Source organism: Rosa rugosa, chromosome 7 (genome assembly GCF_958449725.1).
Source record: "Rosa rugosa chromosome 7, drRosRugo1.1, whole genome shotgun sequence".
Taxonomy (NCBI): domain Eukaryota; kingdom Viridiplantae; phylum Streptophyta; class Magnoliopsida; order Rosales; family Rosaceae; genus Rosa; species Rosa rugosa.
In genome coordinates, this window is record NC_084826.1 from 7,487,856 (window position 1) to 7,504,284 (window position 16,429).

General features: G+C 39.7%; 3 protein-coding genes across 4 annotated transcripts; 2 read left to right on the forward strand and 1 right to left on the reverse strand.

The window, feature by feature from the left end:
* Positions 1-842: 842 nt before the first annotated feature.
* Positions 843-4,767, forward strand: LOC133721832 (leucine-rich repeat receptor-like protein kinase PXC2). Its single transcript, XM_062148573.1, has 3 exons — positions 843-1,108; positions 1,220-2,696; positions 3,085-4,767. Exons 2-3 carry the CDS (start codon positions 1,267-1,269, stop codon positions 4,517-4,519), a joined length of 2,865 nt encoding a protein of 954 aa, XP_062004557.1. The 5' UTR covers positions 843-1,108; positions 1,220-1,266; the 3' UTR covers positions 4,520-4,767.
* Positions 4,768-6,235: 1,468 nt separating this feature from the next.
* Positions 6,236-9,869, reverse strand: LOC133721286 (uncharacterized). 2 transcript variants are annotated; one of them, XM_062147857.1, is made up of 4 exons: positions 9,382-9,869; positions 8,696-9,227; positions 7,596-7,708; positions 6,236-7,002 (listed from the first exon to the last, which is right to left on the reverse strand). In XM_062147857.1, the coding sequence occupies exons 1-4, from the start codon at positions 9,517-9,519 to the stop codon at positions 6,550-6,552; spliced, it is 1,236 nt and encodes a 411-aa protein (XP_062003841.1). In that variant the 5' UTR covers positions 9,520-9,869; the 3' UTR covers positions 6,236-6,549. The 2 variants fall into 2 exon arrangements, with proteins under 2 accessions (XP_062003841.1, XP_062003840.1); XM_062147856.1 differs by having other exon boundaries at positions 8,696-9,293.
* A 2,348-nt stretch (positions 9,870-12,217) lies between these two features.
* On the forward strand, positions 12,218-15,277 carry LOC133723430 (pentatricopeptide repeat-containing protein At5g41170, mitochondrial-like). Its single transcript, XM_062150256.1, has one exon. It carries the CDS (start codon positions 12,314-12,316, stop codon positions 13,841-13,843), a length of 1,530 nt encoding a protein of 509 aa, XP_062006240.1. The 5' UTR covers positions 12,218-12,313; the 3' UTR covers positions 13,844-15,277.
* Positions 15,278-16,429: the final 1,152 nt, after the last annotated feature.

Genomic DNA, 16,429 nt, shown 5'->3' on the forward strand with positions numbered 1-16,429 from the left:
GAACATGAACGGTTCACAGATTTGGTTTGTCTATTAATTTGATCTAGTTCAATGCCTTAATGATTAGCAATTTGAAAAAAAAAAAAAAAATTCAGAAGTGATATACTCATGCATACTTAAACATCTAACAGTTGATTTTGACGTAATGTAATCGAAAAGTGAGTCTCTCAAGCTGTTGATTAGAAAGTCATGAACTAGTCCTTATTAAAGTGATGCTCATTAGAATGACTCCCCTAAAACGATAGCTACATTATCATTCTACTTCTCTCGTATGTTTTGTTGTTTATGTTGTCAAAATGATATCTACCTTTGGGTGTCAGCAATGCATGTCTCCCAAATTACTTATAGCGTTCAATGATTTTTCTTGGAGACTACACTTAGTATTTGAACTCTCAATTTGTGGTTGTTCTGATCTGACGGTTGTAATTGTTCTTATATGCCAACAAAAAGCATTGATTACTAGCTTCAAATCCAAGACACTGAATTTAGTTAGTTTCAACCCGTTGAATATATTTGACTTTAAAAAATTTCTTTTTCAATATATATACCCTTAGAAAAATATGTTGAAAATCATAAATATGGATCCAAAAATTCACGTATATATATATATATTAGGCAAACTAATATCACATAAAAAATGAGCAACGTAGGATAATAAATAGGTCAAAAAGCCAGGTGGATCAACCATCGGATTCTGCTTTGACCAAATGGACTCCCGCGCCACCTCCCCCGAGCCCATCAATACTATCTCAGGCCCCGGTTGCGTCACAGTCTCTCTCTCTCTCTCTCTCTGCCGTTGGAAGCTTTAAATGCTCCTCCTTTACTCACTCTCAAGTCTGAGCCATCCCCCCCCCCCCCCCCCCCACCATTATTATTCTCACTCTCTCTGACAACGCCCGCCCTTTCTTTAATGCCCGCCCTTCCGATTATCCTTCACTCCCTCTCCCGCCGCTTCCGGCGTTTTCCCGGCCACCTTTCCGCTTAATTAACACTTCATCATCAAGCTCTGTTCTTTGTCAACTCCTCCGTCGAGTCACCGTCGTCTTGTTTCTCCGGTCAACAAAAACCAGCCAAAAAGGTGAAGAAAGTGGAGGGTGGTGTTGTGTTGGTGCGTTACTTTACTTTTTCTCGCTCTCTTTTGCTTTTCTAGTTTCTCCATAATTATTACATTTCTCTTCTTCTGTTCACATACACTCTCTCTATCTCCCTCATTTCTCAGGCGCTAGCTCTCTCTCAGACTTTGAAACTTTCATGAGGCTGTAAGAAATGTCACTCAAACTCGTCTCTTTCCTTCTTCTCTGGTCACCTGTGTTGGTACTTTCCTTAAACCCTGTTTTCAACGACGACGTTTTGGGGCTGATCGTCTTCAAGGCCGGGCTGCTAGACCCGGAGGCCAAGCTCGGTTCTTGGAACGAAGAGGATGACAGTCCTTGCAATTGGGTCGGTGTCAAATGCGACCCCAGAAGCAACAGAGTCTCTGAGCTTGCTCTAGATGGGTTTGGCCTGTCTGGGCATGTAAACCGAGGCCTTTTGAGGTTGCAGTTCATTCAGAGACTCTCACTTTCTAACAACAACTTCACTGGGTCTATAAACCCTGATCTGGCTCACATTGGGACCTTGCAAGTCATTGATTTGAGCCAGAATGGCCTCTCCGGGTCGATCCCGGATGAGTTTTTTCAACAATGTGGGTCACTGAGAGATGTTTCGTTTGCGAAAAACAATCTCTCTGGGAGAATCCCCGAGTCTCTGAGCTTCTGCTCTGCTTTGGTGGCGGTGAACTTTTCGTCGAATCAGCTTTCGGGGAAGTTACCATCTGGGATATGGTATTTGAGGGGGCTTCGGAAGCTGGACTTGTCAGGCAACTTGCTGGAGGGTGATGTTCATGAAGGTATTGGATATTTGTATGATTTGAGACTAGTTAACTTGGGGAGAAATCGGTTTTCGGGGTGGCTTCCCCAGGATGTTGGAGGCTGTTCACATTTGAAGTTGCTTGATTTCAGTGATAATTTATTTTCCGGGGGAATTCCTGAGTCGATTAAGAGACTTGGTTTGTGTAGGTCTTTGAGTTTAAAGGGGAACTCTCTTACGGGTCAAGTTCCTGCTTGGATTGGTGAGTTGAGAAGGCTTGGGATGTTAGATTTGTCTTGTAATAACTTTTCTGGTGGAATTCCTGGTTCATTAGGAAATCTAAGGCTACTTGAGAAGTTGAATTTATCTATGAATGGATTTACTGGGAGCTTGCCTGAGTCGTTGACAAATTGTTTCAACCTTCTAGCTCTAGATGTTAGCCGAAATCAGTTGGTTGGTAAACTTCCTTCATGGATTTTGAAGCTTGGTGTAGGACATGGAAGGCTCGAGTACAATCCATTGAGACCAATAGCTGCCTCTCATGGACGTCTTCAGGTCTTGGATTTGTCTTCCAATGCATTTTCTGATGTGCTTCCATCTGATATTGGGGTTCTCAGTAGCTTGCAGTTCTTGAATGTGTCCCGGAATCAGCTCCTTGGTACTATTCCTGTAAGTATAGGTAATTTGACGTCAGCATATGTTCTGGACTTGAGCAGCAATTGGCTGAATGGAAGCATTCCTTCTGAAATTGGAGGAGCAGTCTCACTCAAGGAGCTAAGGCTGCACAAGAACTTTCTAACGGGGAAAGTTCCATCGCAGATTGAGAAGTGCTCATCTCTATCATCGCTGTAAGTTCTCTTGTTCTGTTTCTTTATCTGCTTTATTAGTTATGTTCCTTCATATGTAATTTATAACTTCAGATAACTAGACTAAAGCTGTTTTTCATCGTGTATAATGGCATATAGTTGAACAGCAAGAATGGTTATAACTGATGAAAAAGAAAAATTAAAACAGTTATCGTTTAGGACATTTTGAAAACTCAGTTAAGGAGAGTATGAGTATAAACATTATGATCTCCAATTTTTATTATTTGCAAAAGTATTCCACTGCCTGTACAGAAAAAAGAAATTAAAGCAGCATCCTATGTTTGTTTGGAAAGATATAACTTAATAGTCAAAACTTTGAGGCAATACATTGTTCTGAATTTCCTTTTGTTTTATTTATTCAATTGTACAGGTTGCTATCCCAGAACAATCTTACTGGCCCTGTTCCTGCAGCCATTGCAAACCTTACCAATCTTCAATACGTCGACTTGTCTTTAAACCAATTCTCTGGGAGCTTGCCTAAAGAGTTGACAAATCTTTCCCACCTCCTCTACTTCAATGTATCCTACAATCACCTTCAGGGTGAGTTACCAGTGGGGGGCTTCTTCAACACAATCTCACCCTCATCTATCTCGGGCAATCCGTCCCTATGTGGTTCTGTTCTTAACCTTTCATGCCCTGCTGTTCACCCTAAACCCATTGTCCTCAACCCAAATTCTAACAACACTGGTGGTGGTTCTTCCTCTCTGACTCATGGTCACAAGAATGTATTTAGCATATCTGCTCTCATTGCCATAGGTGCTGCTGCATTCATTGCAATTGGTGTTATAGCTGTTACCGTCCTCAATATGCATGTGCGGTCTTCAATGACACATTCTGCTCCTCTTCCACTACCTGGTGGGGAAGATTTCAGTTGTTCCCCAAGTACTGATTCAAAGTATGGCAAGCTTGTTATGTTTTCTGGTGATGCTGACTTTGCTGCTGGAGCCCAAGCCCTGCTGAACAAGGACTGTGAGCTTGGTCGTGGTGGCTTTGGAGTAGTTTACAGAACGGTCCTCAGAGATGGGCGTTCAGTTGCAATAAAAAAGTTGACAGTCTCAAGTTTGATCAAGTCCCAAGAAGATTTCGAGGGGGAAGTTAAAGGACTTGGAAAGATAAGGCACCATAATCTTGTGACACTTGAAGGGTATTACTGGACTCCTTCCTTGCAGCTGCTCATATATGAATACATACCATCTGGAAGTCTGTATAAGAATCTGCATGATGGACCTGGCCAAAGCGGTCTCTCTTGGCGACAGAGGTTCAACATAATTCTTGGGATGGCAAAGGGTTTGGCTCATCTGCATCGAATGAACATGATTCACTACAACTTGAAATCAACTAATATTTTGATAGACAGCTCTGGTGAACCAAAAGTAGGAGACTTTAGTCTGGCAAGGCTGTTGCCAATGTTAGACCGGTGCATCTTGAGCAGCAAAATCCAAAGTGCACTTGGGTATATGGCGCCTGAGTTTGCTTGTCAAACTGTCAAGATTACTGAGAAATGTGATGTGTATGGGTACGGGGTCTTGGTTTTGGAGGTGGTGACCGGAAAGCGGCCTGTGGAATATATGGAAGATGATGTGGTGGTGCTCTGTGACATGGTGAGGGGGGCTCTAGAGGAAGGCAGGGTGGAAGAATGTCTTGACAGAAAACTTCTGGGTAATTATCCGGCAGAGGAGGCAATTCCAGTGATCAAGCTTGGTTTGATATGTGCATCACAAGTTCCATCAAATCGTCCCGATATGAGTGAAGTAGTCAACATCTTAGAACTCATCCAATGCCCTTCAGAAGGCCATGAAGATTAGAATAAACTCAATATACAGATGAAGAAAAGCGACAGAATGTTCTGGTGAAGATCAATCCGGTTTTTTTCAAGTAAAAGAAAAAAAAGAATGTTGGAGGTTTTTCTCCATTTCTTTTCCATCATTTTCTCTAAAATATTGTATTCCTTCTTTTGTACTTCTTTTATCTATCGAGTTCTATAGTGCTTGTATGGTTCCGGATTGCTTTTCACCGGTTTGAAATGGGACAATTTGAGTAGTGTTTTTTATCAGAGATCTCCCTCGGTATAATCTTTAAAATCTGATTGCCGTACTGATTTGAAATAGGACTGCAGTATTAATAAAGCAACAATGTACTTGATGCAGTTCACTGAACTCTGATTTTCCAAAGAGTGGAAGTCTTGAACATTGTTGCAGCATTTTCCTCATCGGCTCATCATTCAATGAAGAAGAAAATAAACTAAGCTAAACAGTTGACGAGCAAGATTAAAATCTAAGCTACCACAAGAATTGAATGGGGAATTTAGTACAACAAATGATGCAGTCCAATGGAGAAACACTCTTTGCTTTAACCTTACTTTTCTGTTGGCCATGTTGCTTCAATTCTACTACTCCATTTGGTTTCTAACTTTTATCATTCAAAATGAGCATTATATGCATATTTATGCGTACTCCACTGACCCTAATCAACATACTGTCTTCTTTATCATAATTTGAACGCCCAGTTCCTGCAAGTATGATCAATAATTTACCCTTACATTTGAAGCTTTAACTTAATCAAAGGGTGTTGGACTCGAGGGGAACCTAATCAAACGGCCTCGAACACCATCAAAGCACTTCACATGGTGCTTCTCAAAAGCACTTACGATCTTTTTCACAGTGATTATGTGTAGAACATGGCAATCATGCCATGCATACTACAATAGCAACCTTTTGGCTTTTTGGCTTTTGCATCAGGCTTGGTTGATTTATGATCACGCTACCTAAAGGTAGGAACCAACAATCTGTGAACCAGTTGATCAAGGCCACGCCAGAAACCCACATCGGAAATCGATATGACAGGAAGAAAAAAAAATGGAAAATATTTGCTTTTGGTTATTTTTCCTACTTTTTAACGAGAAACAGAATGATTGATATACCCAGTTACCCACCATGCTTCCACTAAGAACCTAAATGGGCAGACCATGTTGAAAAACCTTTATTGGGGCCAACAGAACTAAGAGTAAGTTTTACCAACTCAAAATAACTGGGCACAACTCTGAAGCACCGTAAAATTTTCAACGTAGAAGAATTTAACTACTGTCATTATCATTGTGACAACACATTACCCAGGAATATAAATAATGCAGTGTATTGTGCACTAGGTTCCAGAAAAATGTGAGATTTGGAGTGAATCAGTGCATAGAACTTGAGCTACGATAAAGTCAGAGAATGTAGTGCAAATTCTAAAGTTCGGACAGGACTTGGAGTGATCTGACACCAACTTCATGGGACATGGGATTGGGACCTGCTCACAAAAAGGTAGAACACTATATATATCTGTATTTTGCGCACCAATGCCTTCTGACATAAGCAATTCAATTCCACAGTGAGCTTACAGTACTAAATTTATCAGCTTGAACACGGGCAGCAAAAGGTAAAGGCAACCAATAAACTCAACATGCTTTCTAGGTACATTGCTACATTCATTTCCAAATTACTAGTGTTGGAACATTTAAATGGATGAGTTCCATGCTCATGTAAAACAGTAAATGTTTAACACAAGTGAATTACTTCATGAATCATGATGAACACTGTTCAAAGGTAACAGAACCAAGTGGAGTAAAATTGTACTTTTGGACAAAAAATATATTACCTCTTGCACTTACAGTAAATATCAGGCACTTATACAGACCTATTTTCTGGGACATCACTACACAAAGCTCACTAGTTTCAACAAGAGCAGACTATTAAAAAGGGTTTAAATTTCGTATCCGGTTTTCTGGGAACTTCATTCTTGTCCCACTTTCCTCAATCCTTTGGGCAAAATCTAATCTTAAGCTGTTCTCAACTAACTAATCATCCCAGTTATTTTCCCACCCATCTTTGTTCAAAGACCTTGCAGTAAGACCATTAGCAGATATGCTTCCCACCAGATGCCCTCCAGGTGACTTCACTGCATTATCTCCATCCCAATCATCATCCCAACCCTGATCCCAACCTTCTGCCGTAACCACATCAGTTGCTGAAGCCGACTCCGGCAATGCCATTTCAAGTTCCTGATAAGGAACTCCACCTCCAGTGCGCTGTTTCCTCCTCCTAACCAGGCAGCAAACCCACATCCCTCCAAAAATTAGCACTGTAACAATCAAGAAGTATGCACCATTGATTGGCGTCACTAACTTCTCATAAGAAGGGAAACGCATGAAAAGGTTTCCTTCAGATACAAAAGGGTCCATCTGAAGCACGCACTCTCCATTTCCCCCTTTTAGTACTATTTTGTTGCTTTTACCCATATTGAGCTTGATCTGAAAAAATAAAGAAACAAACAAGCGATTTTGCTCTTTAAAAAAATGTCAATGTGAAGCTTCCCACATAAAAGTAACAGAAACACAAACACAAATTTCATGGTTCCTCCATGACACCAACTAGTGAAACCATACGAAACAACTTAAAAGATAATAATATGTTAATATATACTTAAAAAAAATCAACTAGATCGTCTATAAAATTCAGTGGAATTTTTTATATCTAAGCTGAAGACTGATAATGAAGAATGCTTGTCCCTTCTGACCCAACCCTTTCCACCTGCCTTCTGCATATTACTGTCATAATTTCTAGTCAATTTCCATTAGTTTAGAAGGGAGAAAGCGAGAGGAGAGCGTGGTAGGAGGAATGGATAGGATTAAAACTGACAACCAAACCCATTCATCTTTTCCATTTTTTGTTTTTTTGTTTTTTTGTTTTTTTGAAGAAACCTAAAACCACTTTTAAAAGACCTACTGACCAGAGCATACACTGCAAACCTAAGTGTTCATTCTAAATCTCACCACCAAAGATTTCGATGCCAATGACTCAAATCAGAGAAACAATACACTGAAGAACATTATGGTCTTTTTACCTTTTTATATTCGTGTTTGAGTATCACCAGGTCCCTGGTATCTTCTGCAGAAAGGCTTCCGTTCAATGCGCTGTCGCGTACATTTTGGACCAGAATGACTGCTTCTGTTGATTCTGCAATATATGGAAAAACAAAAAAAAGTAAATAAATTTTTTTGTCTCACTAATAATTATGAGGTCAAATGGTATTAAATCATGTCCGGCACTCTGAAACCACTAGATTAATGAATAACACATAAACGGCAGTAAACATCTCAACGAATTAATGGTTTAATAAGATGTACATAGCCTAGCTCGCCCACACACACATGTGCACACACTAACACACATCCCGGCACCTGTCTGCAATAATGAGGTAAGATGTGATTACGAGACCAGAGCAATTCTGAGAAGTTATTGAGAAAATGTGGTGCTTGAAGTGTTTAATTCGGTTTATCCATTAAGCCTCCAGATAATTTCAAACTACTTTGTGGACTTGCGCTAGCACTCAACAATGTCGTGTTTTACTTACTAATGGGCATATTATAACATCAACTAGTACTTTACGGTATAACCTTTCTCACCGAGTAGAAAGGCCTTACAATCAGGCCTCAAACTGTATAACAAGCCTCAAACTGTATAACAAGCCAAGTCGACACACACACACACATATAACTTGCACATAGGACTTCCGCACCAAATGGCAAAATAATAGTGCTGACAAGTCACAACTTGTGGTTTTTTATATAACCTTTACCAAAGGAATTTCCACAACAAAGTGAACAAACCCATAATGTCACTCTTGAGTTTTATTTTAACCATCTAGAGCAGTATAAATAAGACACAGATTGAATCTTACTAAAATTAGTTCTGCTGATAGCACAAGTGCAAAGCAATGAAAAATGTATCAGCATTCTTATATAATATTCATGAAATCAAGCAAACAAGATGTCAAAGAAGGGTTTTCATTTTTAAGTTTTCATACCATTGGCCTAATTGTGTTCACCAATTCCCTTACAATGGCTCTTGGCTCACAAAAAACACAATGCTTCTACTTGAATGCACAATATCTTAACAAGAAATAAATGTCAGCCCAAAAGTGCCAGCAGTAATGTGACTTACCCCTATTGAAGCTCTTAATGCAGGCAATCATATCCGTAGTGCTGCACGTCTTGATTACCCCATCGCAGCTTTCTTTTTTCACATTCGGTGTATTAGTCACATTGTCACTTTTATTCTTAGTCTTCTCTATTTCTGGAGTCTTTGCACTCGGATCCTCTTCCGGTGTCTTGCCAGGCTCCGGAGTTGGATTCTCCTTCGGCTTCTGCTCAGGCTCTGGAGTTGGATTTTCCTTCGGCTTTTGCTCAGGCTCCGGAGTTGGATTCTCCTTCGGCTTCTGCTCAGGCTCCGGAGTCGGATTCTCCTTTGGCTTCTTTTCAGGCTCTGGAGTTGGTTTCTCCTTCGGCTTCTGCTCAGGATTTGGATCCTGCTTCTGTGTTTGGTTATTCTTCCCACCACCGGTATCAGTTGGTGGACCTACCGGAGCCGGTTGAGTACTGTTATTTGAACCTTTCGGCTCCGGATTCGGGTCCGGCGTCTTCGGCGTCTTGGCGGGTGGGGCAGAGCCCGTTTTGTTCTTCCCATCATCAACTGGCTTAGGATTAGGATCAGGATCAGGTTTAGAAGGCGGAGGTGGACTCGCCACCGGAGAATCCTTACCCTAAAATTACATAGCTTTATAATTAAACTACCAATTCTGAACAGAAGCCAAGTAATTCAGAGAGCGAGAGAGAGAGAGAGAGAGATACCGGTAATGTGGGATTGTCCGAATTGCCCTTCGGAGGATCACCGATCAAAAATCTATGCTTGGTGAGCATCGAAGCATTGGCGACATCGGAAACGATGAAGAGCAATAAGAACACCGCCAGAAAACTAGTTCTGTCCATTAAAGGAAGAGTCTTTAGCCTCCAATTTTGACCGGAGCTAGCTTCACGGCGCCGGAACCCTAAGGAACCGACTGGAATTGCGATCCGAATCCATTTCCCGGGTAAAGTTGCAGGCTTTTATGACATGTGTACGATCTTCAGCTGGAGGTGGCTTGAATTTGTCGCAGTGAAAGATGGGTTTGGGGTGAATTGTGATGATGGGAAAGTTGGAATTGTAGGGTTTACGATTGAATTGAGAGAATTTTAATTTAGGGTTTTGGATTTGGGTGGTTTTCTGTGCTGAGATTCGACGCTAGATCGCTGCTGGGGAAGTCTCAGCTTAACAGAGAAGAAAGTGTGTGACAACGAAACCAATCCAACAGTTTGGTGCACGTAGCAACTACGAGACGGTGCGCGTGATTGAATGGGCCTTTTCTGTATGGATCTCGCGTGGGCCTAGGACTAGTTTTGATGTTGATGGGCTTTTGTGTGGTGGTTTTGGTGACAAGGTTGTAGGCTTGGTTCGACGGTCTAAGTGACTGGACCGTCAATATACAAGCTCAGCCATAAGAGAATAATTGTATGCCTGTGGTCTACCGGGCCAAAAAAAAAAAAAAAAAAAATAGAAGCAATCATCCTTGAATATCTATATGAAATTTGGAGGTGTCCTTTTAGATCTGATTTACAAGTTACAATATAAATGCTAGAGCACAAAGGAAGGGGAAAAGCAAATTCAAATGAATCTTCACTACTTTTGTGCTAATTAAGCCTCCAACCATATTTAAGGGGAATGAGATAATATACAAGGAATAAGACCTAATCCATTTATGCAAGTAAGAATAAAGTGTATATACATATACTCTAATTTGGCCACTCTGCTCCCCCACTTATAGTTCGCGGCTTTAGCTCCACCTATTAGTCTTCACGTACATATTTGTTCATGGAAGTGGTTAGTCGGCAAGTAAAATGTGATCGTAGTTTTAATCATTAATAACTTAATGTCGCCAATTAAAACTAATTTAAAATAACATAGCAAATTCAAAAATCTAATCCTAGTGAAATGCAAATTATGGAAGTAGTTACAAGAAGAGGTCTCCATTCTATGTAAGCTGTTGGGTTTATTAATTACCATTCATTATTTACCATTTCTTTGTTTGCATCAAATTGGGTCACTGGCTGACTGCAAAAACCTTTGACAGTCTTTTCAGTTACCATGTTAATGATACATATTCCTTGCTTCATTGCTTGTGCAAAGACCTCATATATTGACTCCTTTGTCTCGGTATCAGCCTCAGCCACATTGAAAAAGAGAAATCTCAACCCTTTAAGCTTCTACTTGATACATGTTTTTCTCTATAAACATGTAAACCAGGTTGAAGCAAATCGAGAGAGCAATGGATGAAATAGAAGTGATGATAAGGAAGTTTGGGGACGACAAGAGTGCTCTGCTGGACCAATATGAGAGGCTCTCTGTGGAGATACAACTCAACCAGGCCATGTTAAAGCGGAGTCTCTCCGAGCCGACTCATCAAACTCGGTCGCAAGCAGCACTTTTGATTGGTCAAGGCCTTCAAGCACCACCACCGCAGCCGCCGCCATTGGTCAGTAAGAAACGTGGTGGCTCTGGCTTTCGCAAGGTTCTGAAGAAGATGATCAAACCTATTATTGGAAGAATGGGTGGTGGCAAGAAGAAGAAAGTACCAGATGTGGAAGTCGAGCCTAGGTTTTGGAAGACATTTAGTAGATCTCTTAGAGTTTGAAGTTTGAATAACAGTTGAGAATTCCCGATCTTACCAGGTGTTTCCTTTGATATTTGTTCATTGTATGCATATTTTACAGATAAATAATAGTTAGAAATATTTCACTCTTAACTCTTAACTCTTAACTCTTACTCGATTTTCATTTTAGTCATTAGTAATTCGTTCCAAATTTGTACCTGTCTGTTTAATTCATTCTAAATAGTTGTATTTTATCCACTTCAGTTAAAACAGCAATATGCTATTTTCCCTCTCTCATCCGATTTTCCATTTCTATAACTTTTTGACTAATGACAATTGCAGTGAAGATGTATGAGCAGGTGCTCAGGTAGCCACTCCAATCCAATGGGGAATGACATCGCTTTGCCATATCACTATATTAGCCAATACAGTAATTCAAAAAGAATTCTAGTAAAAATAATAAAATTATATGAGAAGGTCTTTTGTGGATATATGAGTATGATACCAATAGAGTTTGTTTTTTTTTTTTCCTTCTTTGGGTAATGAGAGAGATGGAAGAGGAGGATCCTCTCTATCACTCCATGAGATTAAAGGAAAAAAGAATACAAAGGAGGGAGATCAAAAATCAAAACCTCTCAATCCAAAATACAAACATAATGAAACTCTAGCTCGTTAACGAAAATGAAATTGAGAAAGATTGAGAAAATTGTACACGAGTCTATCTTTTATTTGTTTATTTCGATCACTCTGTGTTACAATTCGACTCTTACGTAAAATTTTGACGGTTAATATTTTTCTTTAAAATTTTTGATGTCCAGCTATCTATTAACAGGGACCTCATTCCTCTCTGAGTTTGAGTGGTATGCCTTTTCTAAAAACTTACATAATCCCTCGGTAAACTGGTAAAGTCAATCATTTTTAGACCGATAGGTAATTTCATCGATTTTTAAGAAGAAAATTAATGTAATAATACAATGTATTTGAAGGACTAGACTGAAGAATTAACAAGTGCTATATTGACCATATCCTGGGTTAGACACTTGAGGCGATTTATACCAAGTAATACAATTGTTTTCTACCAAGTTAGAGCTGCATCCATGGACCTCTCTCTGTCTCTGATGCCTTCTCCATATCCTGTAAGCTTCAAACTTGTTCAGACTCCCTCTCCATACAGAAGCAGATACATAAGAACCCAACAAGGTAAGCTACTTACTTTCACGACACTTTCATGCTCTGCTAGAAATCTTGCTGATAAAACACACCAGACATCCCCAAAAGATTATGGCTTTCACTCCCATAGTGAAGAACCCAAGTTGGGTTTTGATGAAATTACTCGTAGATTGCATGTACAGAGTTTAGTTGACAAAATTAGAGCTTCGCACACTAGAGAGACAAGTGAAATTCTTGGTATTTTTGAGCAAGATGGTTGCTTTAGAACCATTTCTGAGTTCAATGATCTGCTCATGGCTTTAGTTGTAGCAAAAGAGTTTGATATTGCTTTGAGCTTGTATAATCAAATATCATCTTGCTGTTTAGTTCCTGATTCTTCCACATTTTCTATTGTGATTACCTGTTACTGTGAGAAAAATGATCTGGATGAGGCCAAGAGGGTTTTAGTCCATATGATTGAAAATGGGTTTAGCCCAAGTGTTGCAACAATGAATTTTGTGATCGATTCATTATGCAAAAAGGGTAGATTGCAGAGAGCTTTGGAGGTTTTTGAGGTGATGGGTAGAGTTGGGTCCAAGCCCACTGTTCAAATGTACAATTGCTTGTTGAAGGGTTTGTGCTATGTGGGAAGAGTGGAGGATGCATATGAAATGTTGATGAAGATAAAGAAGGGTGTTGTAGAACCTGACATTTTTACATACACAGCTGTTATGGATGGTTTTTGTAAAGTGGGTCGCACAGATGAGGCGATGGAACTGCTTAATGAAGCTGTGGAGTTGGGATTAATACCAGATGTGGTTGCTTTCAATACTCTGTTTGATGGGTACTGCAGGGAGGGTAGGGCAATGGAGGGACTGAATGTGTTGAAGCAGATGAAGGAGAGAAACTGCATCCCTGATTATATTACTTATAGCACATTGTTACATGGATTGTTGAAATGGGGTAAGACCCGTAACGCGCTAAGGATTTATAAGGAGATGGTGGAAATTGGTTTCGAAGTGGATGAGAGATTGATGAATGCTCTTGTGAGGGGGTTATGCAGGAGATCATCGAAGGAAAAAGACCTGTTGGAAGATGCCTGTGAACTGTTTGAAAAATTGCAGAATGGGGTTTCTGACATAGAAGCTAGTACATATGGGCTTATGATCCAAAGTCTTTGCATGGAAAAGAAGATTGATGACGCTATGATCAATTTGAAGCAGATGATGGCAGTGGGTTATTCACCATGGATGATCACCTTTAACAAAGTGATTCAAACCCTCTGTTCCGAGGACAAGATGATTGATGCATTATTAGTTTTAGGTACTGCGTATGAATGTGATAGAGTAGCAAGTAGAGCAACTTATAGCCTTTTGATTCAAAAGTTGAATCAACATGGCAATATGCTAGAAGCTTGTAGTGTATATGGTGCGGCATTGAAGAGAGGTTTAATTCCGAATAAAAGGCCTCAACAATGAGCAAACCTTACAGCAGGAGTTTAAAGGTCCACGAGTTCCTTTGTGATTTATTTGCCATGAAAATATGCAGGCTTGCATTGCACTGAAATTGGAAGATAACAGTATTATAAGTGCCTATTGGCTGGCTGCCAAGGTTGAGAAAGCAGTGGGTCATAGTTCCCTGGGTACTTGATCAAATGATTCTTCTTCTTCTTCTTAATGGAAGCTTCTTTGGTCTCTCAAGATTCCTAGCACAGCAAAAGTCTTCTTTCGAGGGCAATCCATGATATTCTTCCTTGTGGGTTTAATCTTTTGAACAGAAAGTTTTGAATGAAGTTTGGTGCCCTAGATGGCTAGATGCCTAATGCCACTCCTTTGCGGAAACAATATGTCATGCCTTGTGAGAATGTAAAATGGCAAAGGAGCTATGGTGTTGCTCTTTTCCATGTGGTGCACTGATGCTGTAGGCACTAGGAGGCTCTTTTGCTGATTTCTTCCAGAACGTGAGTTCCATTATGACCAAGGAAGAGCTGTGTGGTTTTAGTCATGTTTTGTTGGAAGATATGGTATAACAGGAACAATGTGGTTAACTCCAATCCTGTGTTCAGTGCTGATGTGCTTCAAGTGATTACTATGCAAATGATTGAAGAATTTAGAGCTGCACAACATGGAACCTTTGCAAATCCGCAGCTTGACTTAGGAGCCTATGCCTTCCCTTTTGTCAAAAACTCAATGTGGACGGTCTGGATGGTGCTGAGCTAGAAAAGTATATTGTGGAGTAGGTGCTGTAATTAGAAACGAAATTGGTGAGTTCTTGGCTGCTCAGCGTTACATTTGTCTTTGTATATTACCTTATGATTTGTTTTTAAGAGCTATTCGATCTAATAAGTACATTAGATCTAATTTGCTAAACAAATCAAAGCTAAAATCAAGGACCTCAAGATGAGACAAGGACAAGAAGGAACCAACACTTTGATCTAGGGAATTGTTGGAGAGATTCAAGTGGGTGAGATGTGTGAGATTTCCAAGCAGTACTGTTGATGAAGGAAAAGCCAGTGCGAGCCCTTTGGAGGGCAATGACAGATGGGTGACCCAACCAGCCGCATCGCAATTGATGCCTTGCCAGAGGCCACAGTCATCGGAAGTCCAGTTTAAGAAAGAGGGAGAAGAAAGAGTGAGGGCGAAGGACAAGAGAGAAGTCCGTTCAGTTTGGCTGCATGCATGGATATTAGTGGAATAGTAGTAGTACCCGCATGTAACAGAACACGATCGCAAAAATTATGAGTCATATCAAGTAACTGGACTAGTTGGATACATGTATATGTCTTTATGTACGTATATATACACATTGGAGATTTGGAGATGGCTGGCTGACTGGAATACCGACTTAATTATGCCATATGTTTCATGACTTTCATCTGATTTGAATTGTTTATCCGTTGGTTTATTATCCCATTGTTTAATTTCTTATTTTGTCAACGAAACCATACAATACTGGAAGCATAAAAGATACGGCAATACTTTGTCAAAAGTCTTCTAACATTCTTAATGTTAATCACGTATAATTCACGGAAACTGCAGTTGACCAGTTTTATTTAAGGAACTAATTAATCTCGTACAGCATCACCCAACAAGTTTGTTCATCAGAAAAGGAAAAAGAAAAATAGATTGCGGTTTGAAATGAGTTTGTATTATACATGTTTCTTCTTTTTATTAAAAATTGCTCGTTTGTATTATGCTTCCTCCTTCAAAATGTCATACAAAGAAAGGATTTATGATGTCATACAAAAAAATGAGTTCGTATTAATTAAAATGACGAAAGATCTGGAAAAAGAAGATAAATTAACTCAGAGGTTCAAGTGTTCAACCCATCTCATCAAATGGCAATCCTGGTTTTGTCCCTGGTTAAGTTTCTTTCATTGGTATGAGATGAACGAGTATAAAGCGTGTACCTCTTCCAGTATCCTTCGCCAAACTCAATGAAGACAAACTATTGGCACCATCTTGTGAATTGCTTAGTTTCCTTGTACATAGCTGCTTCACTACTCTGGGAAACCATCTCATATACAGCTAAATAGTTGACCACTTTTGTGCACTCCATCTTTTAGCGGGGGGAAGTACTACAGAAGTATGTTGATGCAGTGGACGAGACTGATCTATACCATGCTACTTGATATGTGATTAACATCTGTTGTTGGGAAGTTTAAAATCACTGGTCTAACAAAAAGGTCCATCAACCCCTAGCTTCATTCTAAAAATAAAGATGAGATAATAAGCTCTTAGATTAAGTTAACACAATCCTTCAGTCATTGAGCACTCGATCAATTTCTGGAAGGGTGAACAAAATCGTGTTGAATGCAGTAACAAACAGATGAGTTTCCCATGAGAGAATTACTTGAGATGGAATGCAAACCATATAGTAGAAACTGTACCCCTACGTTAATGTTCTGTTCTATACCAATTTCTCAACAATCCTTTATCGCATAATTTATCTAAGGAGCAGATGAAACTATGGATGCTTAATTTTATTTTGAAGAACTCTAAATCAGTTTTGCTTCTTTGAAGTTCACTAGATCTTAAAGACATAATTTAGAAAATAAAACCACT

Bases quoted from the DNA above. Each gene is read 5' to 3' on its own strand.
- LOC133721832 (XM_062148573.1), top strand. From the start codon at position 1,267: ATGTCACTCAAACTCGTCTCTTTCCTTCTTCTCTGGTCACCTGTGTTG. The intron at 2,697-3,084 runs GTAAGTTCTCTT...TCAATTGTACAG, and splicing joins TGCTCATCTCTATCATCGCT to GTTGCTATCCCAGAACAATC.
- LOC133721286 (XM_062147856.1), bottom strand. From the start codon at position 9,519: ATGGACAGAACTAGTTTTCTGGCGGTGTTCTTATTGCTCTTCATCGTT. The intron at 9,294-9,381 runs GTATCTCTCTCT...ATGTAATTTTAG, and splicing joins CGGACAATCCCACATTACCG to GGTAAGGATTCTCCGGTGGC. The intron at 7,709-8,695 runs GTAAGTCACATT...CATATATTGCAG, and splicing joins CATTAAGAGCTTCAATAGGG to AATCAACAGAAGCAGTCATT.
- LOC133723430 (XM_062150256.1), top strand. From the start codon at position 12,314: ATGGACCTCTCTCTGTCTCTGATGCCTTCTCCATATCCTGTAAGCTTC.